This window comes from Aythya marila (genome assembly GCF_965140915.1).
Source record: "Aythya marila genome assembly, chromosome: 19".
NCBI lineage: Eukaryota > Metazoa > Chordata > Aves > Anseriformes > Anatidae > Aythya > Aythya marila.
In genome coordinates, this window is record NC_139060.1 from 1,285,954 (window position 1) to 1,304,319 (window position 18,366).

Here is an 18,366-nt window from a genome sequence, read left to right on the forward strand (position 1 = left end):
CCAGCATGGACAGGGAGCCCTGGACCCACACCGGCTGGTAGCAGCTCAAAATCCACCAGTATCGACCCCAAACTGCTGCCTGACACACCTCCACTGCACTGCATTCAACCTGTGTTAATTAATGTTTATAAGAATTAATTGTTCTCACCCATACTACCAATTCCATGTTTTTATCGAAACTTGTGAGGTCCTTTCACAACCTCTCCCAAAGCAGAGTAAGGCGGGTTAACTCACTGGATTGTTTGTGGAAGGGTGGAATTGTTTGTTTTACCTGGGGGGGGGGGAGGGGAGGGAAAAGAAAAAAAAAAAAAAGGGCAAAAAAAAAAGCAATCTGAATACATTCCCAAAGACAGCTGAATCATTTTCGGCAAAACACAAAACACACATACAGGTCAGGAGGGAGCCAGAAACAGATACCCAGCATGGAAAATTTCACCCCAAATAATTAAAATTTGGCAACATGATAAGCGACTGAAAACAGATCTTACAAAGGAATGTGCCATAAAAATAACTGCTGGCCTACCTACCTGCACTGTCTATTATTATTAACTTCAGAGCAACAGAAAATGCAGGAAGTGTTTTTTTTTCTTTTTCTTTTTTTTTTTTTAAACAAACGGTAAGACACTGGCAGTTTCCTATTTAACTTTCATTAAAGAACAACCAAAAAAAAAAAAAAAAAGAGAGGGAGAGAGAGAGAGAGAAGAAACCCACTACTACACCAAAACATCTGCAGAACACCAGGACCCATCCATACACCCGTGCCCTTTGCTTCCCACTGTCAACATGGGAATGCTAAGGAAAAGCTCAAGTGATGAATTTTGCACTGCAGCCCTCTGCATTTCCCCCACTTTGTTCTCTCCCTCCACCCGGTCCCAGCTCAGTGACGCTCCCCAAGTTTAACAAAAGGCAGGGAGTGATGCTGAGCTGCTGGGTGAGCTGAGCATCTGTGCCCATGCACTTCCTGGAGTCAAAGTATCCCCTACACCAGGCAAAATGATCTCTGATGCTTTGGAAAGCTTTGGCTTGGCTTATCCCATCCTTACCCTTTACCTTAGCACATCTACACGGGCTGCATGAGCCTCTGAAAGGGATGATTTTTCCATGAGGGAACAACTAAGTTCATTGGCAAGGAGGAATGTGCTGCCTATTTCCTCAGCTGCAGCATTCCCCTCAAGAAATAACCAAAATAATAATAATAAAAGAAATTCAACGAGGAGGAAATCTGAGCTCTACCAAGGCATCTCCCCCAGGAGGGCAGGGAGCACCAGCAGAGCTGAGCCCTGGGTATGGGGTGCCCCCGGCCCTGCTCATCGCGGGCTCTGCCCTGACGAACAGCGGTGCTGAGTTAGTGCTGAGCATCTGGGGCAATTCCTCCCCTTCCTTCAGCTGATGTCTTGCTGCAGTGAAAATTCAGAGCACTTAGGGACTGAGGTCGATGCTTTCTCCTGCAGCAAGGTGGAAAACCCAGTATTAAAAACAAATCACACTCCAAGATAAGAGTAGTGGGAGTATTTTCTACTCGAGGTCACCATGAGAAAGGTGGTGACTCTTACCTTGGCCACAGAAGTGCATGAAGCCCCAGCCCAGCCAGAGGTGAGCAGGTGAGAAGAGCACCAAGGGTGACAATCAGGGACATAAGAGCCACGCAGGAACAATCACCAGGTGCTGGGCTCACCCAAGCAGCATCAATGGCGCTGGGACAGGTCCACCCATCAGTGACTGGACCAATGCATCTACTGAAATCTTTCAGTCTGTAACTCAGCGTACCCAGTGCTGGAGGAGAATACAGCAACAGGACTACAGATACTTCTGCATATGCATTATTTAAACCGAGCTCTACAAAGACTTGTTTTAATGTTTAGATTCCCAAAGTTCATTCACTGGAAGCTGCCAAGGTGACTCTGTGGTGCCGTGACACACCAGTTCCCAGGCACCAGACAGACAGAGCATCCCCACTGCCACTGGGACAACATTAACCCATCATTAACCTATCCAACCCCACTTGGCCACCAACAAGTCTGCATGCTTGGCGCATGTTTGAGCAGAACTCATGAGTTTATTACAGCTAGCTCACTAACATAAGCTCATCCACCTCATCTACACATGCAGTCAATGCCTGCTGGAACCAGTTACTCATAGTATAAAGAAATCAGTTGTTACACAGCAACTTCTAGGTGGGAAAACACCATCATCTAAGGTTCCTGTGTCTCCTTCTTGCTGGTGGCCAATGTCCCAGAAAGGACACGTGTCAAGGAATGCATTCAGGCAGAGAGCATGGTCTATCAGCATGATTCAGCACCCAGAGGTGGTGGTTCCCAGCGCCTGAGGCCAGGGGTGCTGCTTGACCACCACAGTGCAAGGACAGCCAAGAGCACTGCAGTGTCCCTCCACGAGAAACCACCAGAGCTGCAAAGAGATGCTCTCGTCCCCACGGGGCCACCCCCCGGGTGATCCCATGCACAGAGTCTGACTGATCTGTACCTTGTCTCTCCCGGGTGCCCATCTCTGAATTAACAGAGAGAATTAAAAGCTGATGATGCTTCACACCTCTCATATGCCTGGGGAAGGCAGCAGCCCCCCTCCCTGAAGGTCCCCAGCTGTCCCAAAGCTGCTCAGCACTTCCCGAATATGGCTGATGGAGACGGAGCCAGGAGCTCCACAGCCCAAAGCAGCCCAAAGGTCAGACATGAGCACAAGATTTCACTGGAGAAGCTGAAATGAGAATGACGCTTTCCACGCTTAGAGTTTCAGTTCTGACTTAACCCAGGGGCCCTCTCTACACTGATTTCAATTCTCTTTGTATTGGCAGAAGAATTATTTTTCTTTTTCTTTCTTTCTTTTTTTTTTTTAAACATTATTTAGTCTTGAAAGCGGCTGGACTTGGTTTGCTCAAACTTTTCCCCAAACTCTTATCTCAGGCAGAAAAAGTTGGAGCACAGAGGTGAAAATTGTAAGTAGACAAATAATAATAATTACTATTATTATAATAAAAGTGATTAAAATCTGGAAATTATTCTCAGTAAATTTCACTGTATTTACTTCTTGCTTATTACTGATTATCTTTCCATTTTATAATCTTAACTTAATAACTCGTGTGTTTTACTTGCAGCCACCCAGTTTCTGAGCTGGCTCAGTAACTCGTAATTACAAGTTCTTCTAAAAGTTTCAGACTGAAGAGGTTTACTCCCTGCTGGAAAAGGCACATTAAGGGTTTTGCTAGCTCGTAACTGGGAGAGCCACGCAAACAGCAAAATCAGTGAAGAAATAATTCTGGCCATCTCTGTCACCTCCAGCTCTTCCTGTCCTGCACCAAGGGCACCCCTCACAGTTATATCCACATCATGGATTACAAGATGAAAACTACCCTCCAGATTTAATGCCAGTGTATTGACATGAAAGCAAAAAAAAAGATCAAAATATCACAAACAGCTTGGCCAGGCACTGAACAACTCCAGAGGTTTTTGCTCCTGAAACTGAAAAAAATTGCCTTTGAAGTACTCAGGATTTCCGTGTCACCTACCATTTGCTTTGGCTCCCAATACTTCAGATAGTCCCAGACAGGTTTAAGGACTGCAAGCAGTTGCTTTTGAGTCAAGGGAATATTCATATGAGTAATTTTATGAACTTGCTGAAAGTACTGGTGGAATCTGTGCTTTGAATTTCAATTTTTCTCTTGTGGCAGCCCAGGGAAATTCAAGTAGCGTATTCTGGCAGAGGTAGACAGAAGAAAGGGAACATTAAATAAATTTTAACCTAAAACTACAACTGTTCAAACAAGTATTAAAAAGCTTCAACCTGATGCACCTCAGTATGCTGTTGTTTTTGTCTTTTTTTTTCTTCAAAAAAGTCATGAAATTAAAATTATGAATTAAATCAATGCAGTAAATTGCCCTGGATTTAAAGAGTTACTCCTTGATTATAAGCAACTGAAAAGTAATCAAAATATTTTTTCCATCTCCTGTTGCTCAACACTCTTCTTACTCTGTTCTTTACGAGAAAAATAATCAAATTGAGGGTGAAGAGGAGAAAAACCATTACTGATTACTTCTGAACTCTCATATTGTAAAAGCTGGAAAATCAGAGTGACCAGGCAAAACAACAGAATTATCTGAATCAAGCCCTTGTTTATAGATGGTATGAGTTTCCCAGCAAAAGGAACAGCTGGAAATATTTTTAAAGAATAAATGTATATGGAATGAAACCTTGAGGGGGGAGGAGGGTATTATTATTTTTCACTTGGGGAAAAAAGGGGGAGAGAAACCATGCGATAGTATTTCAGAAATCCACCCATTTCTCCAGGTTTCCAATTTCACAGGAAACTCTCAGGAAATCAATTTTTAAAAAATCCTGTTACAGGCAACTTTCCAAGTTGATAAAACAAACATATCTAAAAAGCTGCAAGCACACGTGAAAAAAAAATATAGTAGGACTTATTTATACACGGAATCCCACACATTTTACTACAGAAGTGCTGTTAAACACATTTTGTTCTGCCGTTTCCAAACAGGCGCATCTCCTGGCTCTGCGTAGGTAGGCTCTGCTTTGAAATGCCACATCCGACGGAGCTGCGGTTGCCTCTCGTGGCATGAGTTACCCAGCCCGCAGGAGCCGCCAGCACCTCTCCTCCACACGTGTTGAGCGATGCAGTGGGCACGGCCTGCACAGCTCTGCCCGGCCCAGCCCTGCCCCAGCAGGGCCACCCAGGGCAAGGTGCCCAGCACCACGTCCAGGGGGCTCCTGAAGATCCCAAGGAGGGGTCTCCGCATCCTCTCTGGGCAGCCTGTGCCAGTGCCCTGTCACCTGCACAGCTCAGAAGGGCTGCCTGGTGTTCAGACAGAACTTGTTGTGTTCCATGCCAGTCACAGGGCACTGCTGGCAGGAGCCTGATGAGAAGCCACAGGGACAGTGAACAGCCAAGGGCAGCAGAGCCGTGCTGCAAGGAGCACGGCCCCTGGGGCAGCAGCTGCAAGCGGCGACCAGCCAGGAGACACCACAAGATCTCAAACCATGGGATGTCCTTATTCTAAAGCACCTTCAGGTACAACTCCACCATGCAGATACAGGCTACATGGGAGCATTTCTGCCATCAGGAGCACTCCTGATGCTTGTTAGAGCTGGTGAATCACCTGACAGCACGGTGGCTCACCAGAAGCACCTCTGCTCCTGTACCTTGAGCTGTTTCAGATGCTCAAGTTCTGCTCTCTGAGCACTGAAAGTGGTGCTGGGAAAGAGAGAGACAAGCCTATCTACAGGAAAACCACCCCAGAACACAGTAGCTCCCTGGACAGATGTCCATGAAACCCCAAAGTCCCATTGCTGCTTCCCAGTGCGAAAATGCCACAGAACCCCACAGATCACCGCGCTGGTCTCCAACAGGAGCCTGTGACCTTCAAGAAGTCTGAACCCAATACATTAGAAAACATTCAAAACAAAAAATAAAAGCAAATCATGTCCAGAACATCCTCAGAGGACAGCTTGTGCCTGGGGGAGATCCACCAACCGCAGCTTCATGGGCCGAGGAGCCGCGGAAGAGCCCGGTGATGAAGTACTTCTTGGAAGAAGCTTTCATAAGACTAAAACTTTGCCCTTTAAATCTGCAGACACTGTGAGGCACGTCCCAGAGCAGCTGCCCTGTCATCTGTGTGTCCGTGGTAGCAATGTGATCCCTGGGCAGAACTGTACATTTTGGAATTTTAATCATTCTTTTGTAAATTTTGGAGAATGCTTTGGATCCTTTCATAATTAACTGTACTGTACAGATGCAAGGTATTAATGATGTTCAGTTTTATATCTGAGGAACATAATGAAATATTAAAAATTTGTCAAATGATAATCCAAAGCAGTAAATTAGTATCCAGCATTAAAAATGCATAATTTAATAAATACCTCCATGGACATAGATACATTGGAGCACAGTGCAACTGTGTTAAGAGAAGGACTGTAAGAATAAAATTCTTATTTTATCACTGTAAAATAATTTTTTTTAGCCTTACAAGAGAAACCCCTTGTAGTGCTCAGAGATGAGCTAAGAAGCTGAAACTAAACAAATGTTTACCACTGGAAGGTTACCTAGGGATCGTCACCTTCTCTCCCAATTTTGTGTGATTGGCTTTTTTAATAGCATGAAATTGTGGTAATTTTACTTTGGAAAGGGAAAAAAAAAAAAGTCAAACCACATTGACCTAAAAGTAAGAAGGGGGGATGGCACACAAAGCTCGATGATTTTTTCAAACTTAAAAAAGAGCAGTAATTACAGGGGGAAAATTCAGAAAGAGTTTAGTCTGCCTGTCTCTCTCAAAAAAAAAAAAAAAAAAAGAAAAAAAGAGAAAAAAAGAAAAAAAGAAAAAAGGAAGACAAAAGAGTAAAAAGAGAAAAGAGAAAAAAGAAAAAATAGAACAAAGGGAAAAAAACAAAGTTGGAAAAAAGCAGGCTTAAAGTAGAAATCTTAGAAATTCTGATTGCAAAATAACCCCCATCAGCCAACCACAAATCCTATAAATATCAACAGATCAACTCCCTGAGCAGATATAAATAAATAAACAAACAGACCTCCTAGATTAAAAAAAGAAAAGAAAAAAAAAAAGACAAAAAAATGTCTTGCTGCCCTCAGCAAAGTTGGGTGAGTTCCTGAGAACTACGGCAATTTGGAAAAAAACAGAAGAGAAAAACCAACTGCTCCTGGGTACAGCTGAAACGCAAAGGCTGTGGGAGCGCTCCTGCGGGGACACGTTCCTCTCCTGGAGACAATCCAGGGGCTGCCGAGCATGGAGGGCGCAGTGATGGAGCAGCCAGTCTGTCTCAGGACCTGCCCTGCAAACCTCAAGTCCTCAAACCAGGCTGGGAAGAGGGGTTCTCTCTGCATACCACCAGCCTTTGCTTCTGTTATTCCCAAACTGACATCTTTCAGTAATTGCCTGGGCTAAAGAAATTCTCTTTCAAGGCACTTCTATGGGACAAACATCACCCAGACCCAGCCTTCATGACCTTCTATTCTCTATAGTTCATAGAGCTGAAAAAAAATAAGGGCATAGAGCTGAAGGGAAATTATTTTCAGCCAGAAGTGTAGCTATATAGCAGGACCGACTATTGCATGGATTAGTGTCATTTTTGCTGAAGTACTCATACAATGGAGTATGACACTCATTTTCAAAAAGTGGAAGTGACACAGTCTGACATTTAAATTTTTTCTGATTCATACAGGCAAAATATCTGTCCTATTTATTTTTTAAAGCAAGAACTTGAAGGGATGTTCAAAATCTAAAGGAAGTACTTGCAAGCCCCAAATTTTGATCAATCCAAAACTATATACCCCCAAATGCTATTTTTTATTTTCAAAACAAAAATTAAAATCGATATATTTTTCCTTTGGCTCAACCCAAGAAGGAATTTTTCAATTTGTCAGTGCTTCAAGGAAACAAAAAATCTATTATTTGCACAGCTCTGCCACTAGACAGGTTTTGTCAGAGCAGTGCTGGAAAACCACGACTGTGATGTGAAAAAAGGTACAAATGTTCTTACAGAATCCATTTTGGGACTGAATTTTGCAGGCTGCATCATTAGTCCTCTGTAAGCCTGCAGACCAGTAACTGCTGCTACATCTCTTGAAAGGAAAGCAAGGAATCCCTTGAAAGAAGGCATGATTGCCTCCCCAGAATTCAAAGGCGGCCTTTGGTCATGTCTAAAAAGCAGAGAGAAATCCCTGAGCCCAAGAGTTAAGGCAGAATTTTCAAACGAAGTCTGGGTTTCCCCAGAGCACAGGCTGCTGCTGCCAGTGCCTGGTTCTGCCTCCAAGTTGAGAAATGAGCCCACCACAACAATGAGCCCACCACAACAGAGCCACAGTCCTTTGCGTAAAAAAAAAAAAAAAAAAAAAAAAAAAAAAAAAAAAACACAAAACCTAGGCCAACGGCTGCTTCCTCCTCCAGAAATTCTCTGTCAACCTGCTCCTTGCTGCTCCAGTCTCCTGTTGACCATGAACAGTATGAGATGTCAAGCTGGGAAAAGTTCGCATACACCCACTTCCACAACCTCTTCGCAGAAAGTGATGCTTACTTAATGCTTCATGCTGTGGCAGTCACACAGGCAGTCACACAGTCATACCCAATTCACCTTTGGTGGATTGTTTCACACTGGGATCATAAATAAATCACAGTGAAAGCAGTGGATATTTTCTATATAAACTGTTTTGTACCCAAGGAGTATGGTATACCACAAATTTTGGGAGTGCCTTATGGCACACAATCTCCAATAAATTAAACCTACCAAACATAGGAAAAAAATTTTAAGCCCAAGAATTGTCTTCTGCACGTAACTTTTCAAGTGTGGGATTAAAAGTATGGGAAGATGCAACAACTTGGGGTGTCTGTGTGAAAGTCTGGTGAATACTGGGTACTGTCCTCGCATCCCTAAACCCCATCCTGGATCTCTACTTTGATGCACTTTGCCTCCACATTGTCCTAAATAGAAAGGAGGACATGGAGAAGGTTGACTGGAGAGAGATGAGGACACAAGAGGTGTACACCCCCTGACGAGCAGGAGAGCCTTTTGGGGAGCTTCAACATTACAAATAAACAAAAGCAGCAGACTGAGGTAGGAATGTATCTTCACTCCAGCCTTTCCCTGCTTTGTCAAGCTGGCCACTTCAGTGAGGTATCTCCAGCCCTTTACAAATACCATACACCTCCTCACCCGCTGCAACACATGTCTGAAGGGGTGAGCAGACACCCAAGGCTGGAGCTATGGATGTTTCCTGAAGCTACACCAGGTCAGAGATTTGGGCTTGCAGACACTTGGCAATAAGCCATGATGTATTTCATACAAAAAGGAAAAAAATGGGCAAGGTCAGAGAAGAAGTAAGGTTGAATTGCTCCAACTCATTAGGGCACAGGCTCATGAGCCTGCAAAGTGTCCCACAGACAAGCTCTACACTGCCAAGAAAAGCTGAACAGCTGCAACAAGAGGGATGGGGACTGAACGGAGACTGGAGATAAATGAGGATGTTACATTGAAAATATTCCCTGCTCTCGCACTAGTGAGTCGTGCAATAGATGATATTCAAACTACAGAAAACCTATCTTCCTACCACAATTCCTTCACTTATTTATGCAGTATTTAAGGATGGAAAGCCAACATCCAGTCAATTATACTGTATTCCTTTTCCAATTGCAAACCCCAAAACCTTGTATGTAAAGGATTCCATCTCGCAGTATGATATATGGTTTTCCTTCGCTCCAGCACAGCTAGCAATGGACCTGCTCGGCACAGCAGGGATGACATAGATAACTTTAAATTTCTACCCTAGTGAAACAGACCACTAGAAAAAATAGAAAAGTCTTATTAAATAAGTTATTTCTTGGTGAAATTAAAAAAAAAAAAAAAAAAAAAAAAAAAGAACAATAAACCACATTCATGTTTAAGTTAACAGAAGCTGCGGTCCATGAAACTGCACCTCCAAGAGATGCTCCCTGCACTTCCTGTGGGCAGTGTCCGCAGAGAAGTCAAGGAGTGGGTCATCCCTGGGGAATGCCTTCTGACACTCACACCTTCTCCAGTGACTGGTGAACGTGTGAGGAAGCATCTTGCAGGTCTAAGTGATGTTCTGAAGGCTGTAATTGTATAAATATTTCCCCATACTACCTGCACCCAGAAACCAAGGTGCCTACACATCACAGCCCGTGGGAGCAGATACCCAACACAACACAAGCTGGTAGGCAGCTGACTGCCCAGGGCTTACAGCTTCTTGTTCTTTTTCTTAAGAAAGATAAGTATTTTATTTCCACTAGATCTAGATCACTGCCACTCGCATGCTGAGACAGGACCCTCGCAGGTCAGAGAGGCACTTGTCCTATAATCAAACACTGGCCAAACTGCTCGAATGGCACCTCCATTTCCTTACAGGAATCAGAGTGTGTAAAGGAGAGTGAAAAGGAAGGCACAATTCTGTAAACTACAACAGCATCCTCATTTCTGTTCTCAATTCTGAGATTCCAAAGCAGCTTCCTGGCTTTAAGCTTGGAGGGTCTTCGTAAAACTTTGTGCCTCACAAACAGATTTTTGTGGACGTTGTGCACTCTACAGAAAATTGCAAACAGAATCAAAGTTACTCTGCTTGCTACCACAAGGGCACTACGCAGCAATTCCCCTGCTTCTGCACAGGGAGCAAAGGAGCTTCACTAAATTGGTAGAGATTCACTACAATAATTCTCCATCAATGTTATTTTGCAGCTCTGTTTTCCACTCATACATATGGTAAGGCGGCAGCTTGCGGACTCGGTGTATTGGTCTCTTGTGACTAATTGCCTAGGTAATAAAAAATGAAAAAAACTATCCTACCGCAGCTATGCAGCCACTATACTGTAGTACAAAGTGGACATACTCTCAAGTCTCCTGGGATTCCCCTAAATTTGCAGCCAGAATAAGGTTCAGAAAAAGGACACTCAAAGGTACAACTCCACGTTGCCTGCGAGGCTTGTCAGCTGTGACCTCCCGGCTTTCCTGCAGCCACTCATGAGCAAACTCCACACTTCACACAAATTATCACATGGGTATCAAAAATATCTTTACAATGGAGCTTTTATTTCCATATATTTGAAGCTGCTTTCCCTTTTGTTTCTTCTCTAAACCAGTTAAAATGAGCATTAAGGGATATAATTATGTTGTTAGCTTAATTGCCTACTTAAAGCAGAATCTACAGGGGTTTAATGCAAGATTTGAAAAGGGGGTAAAAAAGGAAATTGGGATATTAATGGATACAATTTTAAAAATGAATCTCTTCTGGGGACAAGTGAGTTTGGGGCATGGGACAGAGCATGTGGTGGGGGAGGTGGGATCAGCCCACATCAGTTGCTGCTGCAAGGTTTTGTGAAAAATGCAAATTGTTGGCCCATTCCTTCTTCAGCAGTCTAATTTTGGAGAATTTGACCTAATTAATCATTAACCACCACAAAAAAGTATCCCTTCAGTTTAAAACTTTAATGCTATTATTGGCGTGACACACTTCGGCTCAGGATAGGGGCTGTTATCTGGTACATGCCCGATGCTGCAAGAACCAGTCCAATTGGGAAAACTCTTGCTCCCAAATCATACGGCGGACAAACAGTTTTCCACTGTCAGAAGAGCACAAAATGGACAAGGGGAGCATGAATTAGGCACACAAACCTTATTCTGAGAGTTACTGTCTAAAAAAGGCACCGGTGTCAATATGCAAACGTAGAAGGATGCTGATTGCCGTACAAGTCAGCCCATCCTCTCCCACACACGCTCATACACCGGCAGTCTTTTGTATTTATTTAGAAACTCTAAACTAAACTTGCAAAGCTTTCCATGTTTACACCGCCTCATTTAACTAATTTTATGCCAGACCAAAAAAAGCACAGCATGAAGCCTGACAAGCAGAGCTAAGTGCAATACTTTGGGAGGGCTGGAGACCCAGACACATGTTCCAAAGATCCCACTGCCTCCCTGGTGCATCTAACTGCATCATACAGCCCTGTACTGGGGAAAGACCTTTAAGGATTTAGCAAAAAATGTTTTTTCATTCGTGGCCTTAAATGCCCCTAATTTCTGCATTGATTCTTCTCTCTTCCCATAAGAGTTGCTGTGGCTGGTATTATTTCTGTTGTCTCAGTGATTTAGACACTTGGAGTGCTTTTGGGTTCCTCCAACTGTAGAGTTTAAGAAGCGTTTGGACTGTGCACTTAGTCACATGGTCTAAAATTTTGGGTAGACCTGTGTGGTGCCAGGAGTTGGACTCGATGATCCTTATGGGTCCCTTTCAACTCAGGATATTCTGTGATTCTATGATTTAGCTTCTCAGGCACCAGCACTTGTCAGACCTAGAATTAACCTCAGCACTTCTTCATGCTACCCTCCCTTCCCCATCTCGACTGATTTATTTAAAGTATGGCTCTAACTAGAGCTCTAAGCCTCAAGTTTGAGTCAGAAACCCAGTTTCTGCAGGTTTTTGACCACCTCCCTGCCCAGCACTCACCACAGAGCTGGGGCACACTGAAAGCACACACTTCAGGGGAAATCCCACTGCCAGGTTTACAAGGTTTTGCTGCATGTATAACTCACCAAGGGAAAACACTCCTGAAAATCCAATAAAGACACGTGGGAAATGCTGTTCTGCTCCTACAGACATTGATCAAATCTTCTTCCACAGTGTTTGCTCAGAAATACACAGTGAGCAAAACCAAGAGCCACCATCTTATCATTTTCCTGGAAAGAGAATCAAAACGGTGATGCAAAAAAGATGCTTTCCACCCAAAATGACTGCTACAAGAGCCCTCAAACAGCCTGCTCCCTCTCCTAAGCTGTCTTTTCCAATAGCTTATATAAATAAAATTTTCAAATCTTTAAAAAAACCTGATTCTTCTGTATTTGTTTTCACACAGCCTTTTGCATACCCCACTAATAGATCAACACTGGGATTCTGGAGACTGATCATATTTGATGTGGCTGCTAAAGGGACATATGAATTATATTGGTGTACTCAAAAATCACTGAATTAATGTATTTCAAGGTCTCCTTGGGAACATGATGGAAAAGCACACTGTTACAAAGTTTGCTATTACCAGGAATACATATAGCACAAATTAAGGACTTCAGAGGAGAAGCCAACTTGGATCATTTGATTAATACAGTAAGCACTTCTTATATGGATATAAGTGTATTTCAAACATCCTGAACTCAACAAAATTGGATGGATTAATAAAGCACCAGAATTAAGACACTATGTTGAAAGGAAAAATGTGAAAGAATTTGGAAATTAAGAGAGAGGGAGAAGGAAAATAAGCATGGGGATGCGTCAACCGCTTACAAATCCCAGGACGCTGGACAGAGAAGATGAGTGACCACACTACCCTGGGGCCAGAAAAAGCAGCACCAGCAACCCATCAAAAAAATCTAGCTTTGTAAGGCTGTACCAAAAACCTAACCAGGGAACACAGAGCTTTCCCCGTGCAGATTACATTAAAACCACATTAAAAAAAAAAAAAAAAAAAAAAAAAAAGGTTACAAAACCGAAAGTTGGAAAATGCCAAAATTTTGGTTGAATCTACCCTGTGGTATAGGCTACTTGCCTGCCCCATGCTCTGATGCACCCTGGAGCAGCTTGAGCATACAGCATTCTTTCTGTACCACCCCATATTTGTCCAAAGCTCAATTCTCTTTAGAAAAAAATGAAAAGGACAAAAAAGAAAATTTCGAGCAGCCAGACTGATGTGGCAGGGGGCCACTGCTGGATGACCAGGGAGGTCATTCACTCAGCAATATTTCTCCAGAGTATTTTTTTTTTAAATTAGAATTACAATTTTTAGAATACTTTTTAGAAATGTTAGCTATTTATTAGTAGTACTTTTCCAATTCTCTCATACTTGTGTTTTGCCATGTCCCCATATGAGGGCAGGATGTAGGAGGGATGCTCCTGTCACCCACAGGCCCTGCTGTGGGCAGCACTTTCAGCCCCTCCAGCTCCTGTTTTCCCCTGGCTGAGCATTTGGAGCCCAAATACTTTCAGAGGTTAATAATTCAGCCAGATCAGGGTGTTTTTCTACAGTGTCACGTCCATGAAATACAAAAAGTTCTCCAAATTTTCCACTGAATGCCTAGGAGTGCTTTCTGCCTCTTTCCATGGAGAAGCAAAGTGCACAGGGATAGTGCTGGTCCCTACCTGTATTTTAACCACGCTTAAGGAGGGGAGGTCTCAGAAAACACACACGCCAAAAATATGTAACAGGAGAAACACACAGAAGTGCCTAGGCCTGGCACAATGCACTTTCCCTGCTTGTGGAGTGATTTTTTCGGCTCACCATGAGCAAACACATTTTCCTCTGAATCTCATTAATCAGTGCAGGCAGAAGCAGCACTGCTGCAACTTCTCCAAACAAATTCCCCCCTTAGGCAGACACCTGGCTTGGAAATTTCAGCCCAAACACTTAAAGTTTGGCAGAGTTATAAACAGTTGAAAACAGGGGCTCATAAGTGTTAGGCAATCTCCACTGCCGGCACTGCTGCCAGCTCTGCTGCAACATAGCCACTGAAGGGAAGCAAAGGCCAAAATAAAAAAAAATAATAATAATTTATTAAGTTAAAAAAAAAAGAAAAAGAAAAAAACACTGAATGAGTCATTGTTCGTCAGAGGGGAGGAGGAATTATGCCTTTTTTTTTGTTTGTTTGGGAGGGGGTGGTGCTGTGGAGATACTGGAGGAAGAAAGGTTGTTTTGTTTTGCATTGTTTTACAGATATATTACAGGAAAAGTCTTGTTTTGTGATTAAGCAGAGCTATTACTGACAAGTAAAATGGCTGACAGTCACAGCCTACACTCTCTGGGTGATGAACAAAGTATTATTTTTATTATTTACCAAAATAGACCAGCCCTCCCACCAGTGGTGGCTGGGCCTGGTGCTGCTCACAGACTTGGCATGGCCCAGCCAGGCCGCTGCCACCACCCAGCCCGGTACTGTCACCAGACCTGGCAGTGTCACCAGGCCTGGCAGTGCTGCCCAACGTGGCATTGTCACCAGGCCTGGCAATGTCACCAGGCCTGGCAGTCTCACAGGGCCCAGCCGTGCCGTGGTTCAGTGTTGACCTGGCTCAGGCCCGCAGGGCTCAGCAACAGGGCTCACGCTCCTTGCAGGTACGAGGCAATGCGGCATGAAGGCATGGTGTGAAACCAGCAGGGCTGGTGGCACAAGGCAGCACAGCACGGCCGCTCAAACAAGAGGCCTCTTCAGGGTTGTTTGTGGTTTGTTTGTTTTTTCTTTTTTGATGAAGCGAAGAAGAAATAACATTAATGAATCATGAACAAGTCACGTGCCTGGCGACCTTGAGGAGACACCAGCAACTCCTGCTCATTTATTTGCCAAACACAACTAGGAAATAAATATAAAAGCATCGCTAGCCCGTGTCCTTCCAAATCATGCATTCAGAAGAACAAAAAGAAAAGAGGTCTGGACAATGTGGAAGAAGGGAAGGATTTAAATAAACAGCTCCAGTGGAAACCCATGCCTGGCTGCCTGGCAGGAGCCTGCATGAAGTCAGGCATTGCAGGTGCCTGTAAACCCCAGCCCACTCCTTTGCTATTACAATTTTGGGAAAGCCCTTAATACCTCAAGCTTACATAGTTGTGCTTTGGGAAAAAAAAAAAAAAAAAAATCAAAGTACATTGGGACGTTTATATGTGGCTTTTTTTTTTTTTTTTTGCAGTTCCTGTTCAAGTTTTAGCAAACCTACTGAAATGAGTGACTGTAGGCTTTACCCCATCAACTTCAGCGAACCAAATTTTGATTGATCAGCTGACAACAGAGACACAAGTGCAAGGCTGTTTTGGGGAGGAAAGCACACTCTGCCAAGCAGGGAGACGAGGATGGAACAGTGTCCCTGTCCCCCAAAATTCCAACCTTTTTGGAGAATCCCCGGGCATGCCAGCAGTGGAGCTCTGTACCCCAGGAGAGCCCTGCACAGGCCTCACTGGCATAAGAAGTGCCATGCTCTGAATCGTGCCTTTACTGACTAAAACAAGAAAAAAATTAACTAAAACCTCAATGGAGAGTTTCTTGACCTACACAAGGAGAATTTCCCACGGTTGCCAATGCTATAAAAAAGACTGTGGAGATGAAATATTATTTTAAATTTCTTCTTGGATTGGCACCAAAAAACTGAATTTTAAGGTCATCTTAGAACAGTTTTTGAAACATTTTGAATTAAAATGGCCTTTTTTTTTTTAATGTTTCTGTGGTGCATCATGGGCTTGGTTTTATTTATTTTTTATTGGTTTTAAAGGGGAACTAATTTACCCAGTCTTTTTTGGAATGCAGCAGTATTAGTTAAGCACACGCTAATAGAAACGCAAATCAAGACAGGGCCAACTGACATAATTGCTTTCCAGACGGGCGAACGTGCCGGCGATAGAGTAGCCCATCTGCTGAGAAAAAAAGTGCAACTTGCTCCGATTTTTATTTTTTGAAAAAAAGGTGCAGCAGCAAACCCACAAAATAGGTTTCACTTCCAGCAGTCAGCGCCTCAGAGCCATTTTTATAATCCTTGTTTTTCTTAGATTATCCCAGTGTGGTTTTCTCTTGTTTCCTTGCTGAGCACTATTTAACCAACATAAAGTATGCAATCATTAAGCCGTGCGATGCAGAGCCAACTGGTCATCCAGAAATGACCAACAGCAGCAGCCAGTCATTTCTGAAATAACTGGTTGGTTGGTAAATCGATAAAAATAAAATCGCCTTTGGTGAATTTAATTTGAAGCCAATGACGGATGCTCTGTGGGTTTGGTTCCAGCCCTGCAACACGCTGGGTCCCCACCACACTGGGAGCCTCCAGACAGGCACAGATGTATGAGAAGGATGCAACTGTGAGTGTCCCTGTAGCAACAAACATTTTAAAAAAATAAAATTTGAGACAGAGTTTCTCTCTCTTGTCGGAAGGAGATTTGCAATCAGTTAAGTTCTTATTTAAATTAAGTACTGCAAGTAACAACACACACATTTTCCTCCAGCTGACTGCAGCTGCACCAGGGACCCAGTGCATGCCACCACCTGATGCTCACGGGCAGTCCACCACAGCAGATAACACTTCTCCAATTCCCTTCATGTCCAAACTGTCTCAGTGTTCACAAAGCCTCACAGCTCTCTATCCCAATTTCGGCAGGCAGGGGGCTAACCCCAAACGCTTGGGTTGTGCCCATGCTGGCTCCAGGTGCTCCCTAAGCTGAGCTGTGACCTAACCCCCAGCTCTCTGCCGGCAGCGGGCAATCATTAACCAGGGTGGCCACAGGCGCTGAGTGCTCACACCTGCCCAGCCAGGGAAAGTTATGTGAAATAACAGCCGGGAGGAACCTTCGCTGCCCCGGAGAGGCTCAGATGGAGAGATAACACACTTGTTCCAAAAAATAATAAATAAATAAATAAATAAATAAATAAATAAATAAATAAATAGAAAACAGTGTGTGCAAAAAGCAGAAACCCACCGTCTACTCCTCCCAGCATTTCAAGGTACACACAGACAAGCGACCTGCAGCCCCCCTTTCATTCAGGGCTGATCAGCCCAGCTGCTGCTCCCCTGCACTGCCTGCTGCACCCGGCCATGGTCCCAGGCCAGTCCCTCGCTCCTTTCGAGGCTGGTGCTTACTTCAAGTCAGAAAACCCATCTCTCATTTAACAAACAAAAAGTTATAGGAAGTCTGAGTGAGCCCCAGGGTTTGTGTGTGTCCAGCACCACTTTTGTCACTGTTTATCCATTTGGTCAATCTCGGTTTTGCAAATGAGAGGACCCAGCTCCTCGTTCACTTGGGCTCCTTGTTCACTTGGAGGGGCACGGGCACGGGGATGGGGACGTTTCTCTCATTTTGAAGTTTCCAAGTGCACTGAACCAGTTTTTCCTGTTTCCTTTCAAATTAATGGCCACCACCAAACAGGTGGAGAAACAGCCTGTGCCTGCCCCTCCCATGCAGCGCCTGCCACGGGCACCCCCGAAACCCCGGGGCCAGCACTGCCACCCCTGGGCCCCAGCTCCTGGGGCCACACAGCAGCACCCTGTGTGTCGACCCACATGGGTCTCCTGCTCCAGCTGCATGCCACCGGTGCTGTTGAAGTGTGGACGACAGCAGGACCGTCCCTTCCTTCCCTCCTGCTCCAGTAGTCCCAAGCCAACAGGTATCAAGATTTTTGCAAGGAAAGAAAACCCTCAGTGGGAGTGATTTCTGTTCAGGTGCCCACTAATTCCCTGAAGAAAAAAAAAAAAAAAAAAAACATTTTTGCAAAAATCAAGGGAGGAATTCCTGCCCCTCCACTGGCAGCACCCTCATCCTCCTGCAAACTCAACCCAGCTGCTGCCCTCACTGCCACCATGGGTCCTCAGGACATCAGACGAGAGACAGAGGGACAAAACGTATTTCATGGGTCCTGCGGTGGCAGCAAGCCCCCGGCACACTCACCAACATTTAAAATGACTCCAAGACACACAAAGAGCAGAGATCCACTCACTTGTAGGGGCCGAACACATCCAACACCAGTTAATGACTGGCCAGTTTAGTCCTGTCATAGGGCAAAACATTCAGGCACCTGATTTTTAATACTTTCTTGTATCTCTGTGTATACCTACATTAAAGCAAATTTTGAAATGAAATGCATAACCACTGTGGAATCAGTGAATTTATTGCCTTGCTTTCAGTAGAAGAAAGCCTGAAATGGAAGCTTTGCAATTTTTCAAATACAGAATTTGAGTTCTCAAGAGATCATTAATTTTTCTTAAAAAAAAAAAAAAAAAGTTATTTTGTAACAAAAATATTGAATGTCTAAACTAAGTCAAAAGTTAAACATGCCACTGCCAAACTTCTGCAAGGCCCAATCTCTATA

The 18,366-nt window shown here is 43.9% G+C and overlaps 1 protein-coding gene across 12 annotated transcripts in view; it reads right to left on the minus strand.

Annotated features, from left to right (window-relative positions):
• The window catches only part of ZNF618 (zinc finger protein 618), a 179,212-nt gene that overhangs the window by 113,750 nt on the left and 47,096 nt on the right, over window positions 1–18,366 (minus strand). For 3 of the 12 annotated variants that reach the window (XM_082775713.1, XM_082775706.1, XM_082775716.1), the window contains exon 1: window positions 3,521–3,651. The exons of 2 other annotated variants lie outside the window; for them this stretch is intronic. In XM_082775713.1, the coding sequence (XP_082631839.1) occupies window positions 3,521–3,607 (87 nt within the window). In that variant the 5' untranslated portion in view covers window positions 3,608–3,651. Of the gene's footprint in view, window positions 1–3,520; window positions 3,653–18,366 lie in introns of those variants that run through there. 7 more of the 12 variants (XM_082775714.1, XM_082775715.1, XM_082775705.1 and 4 more) reach the window with 4 other exon arrangements.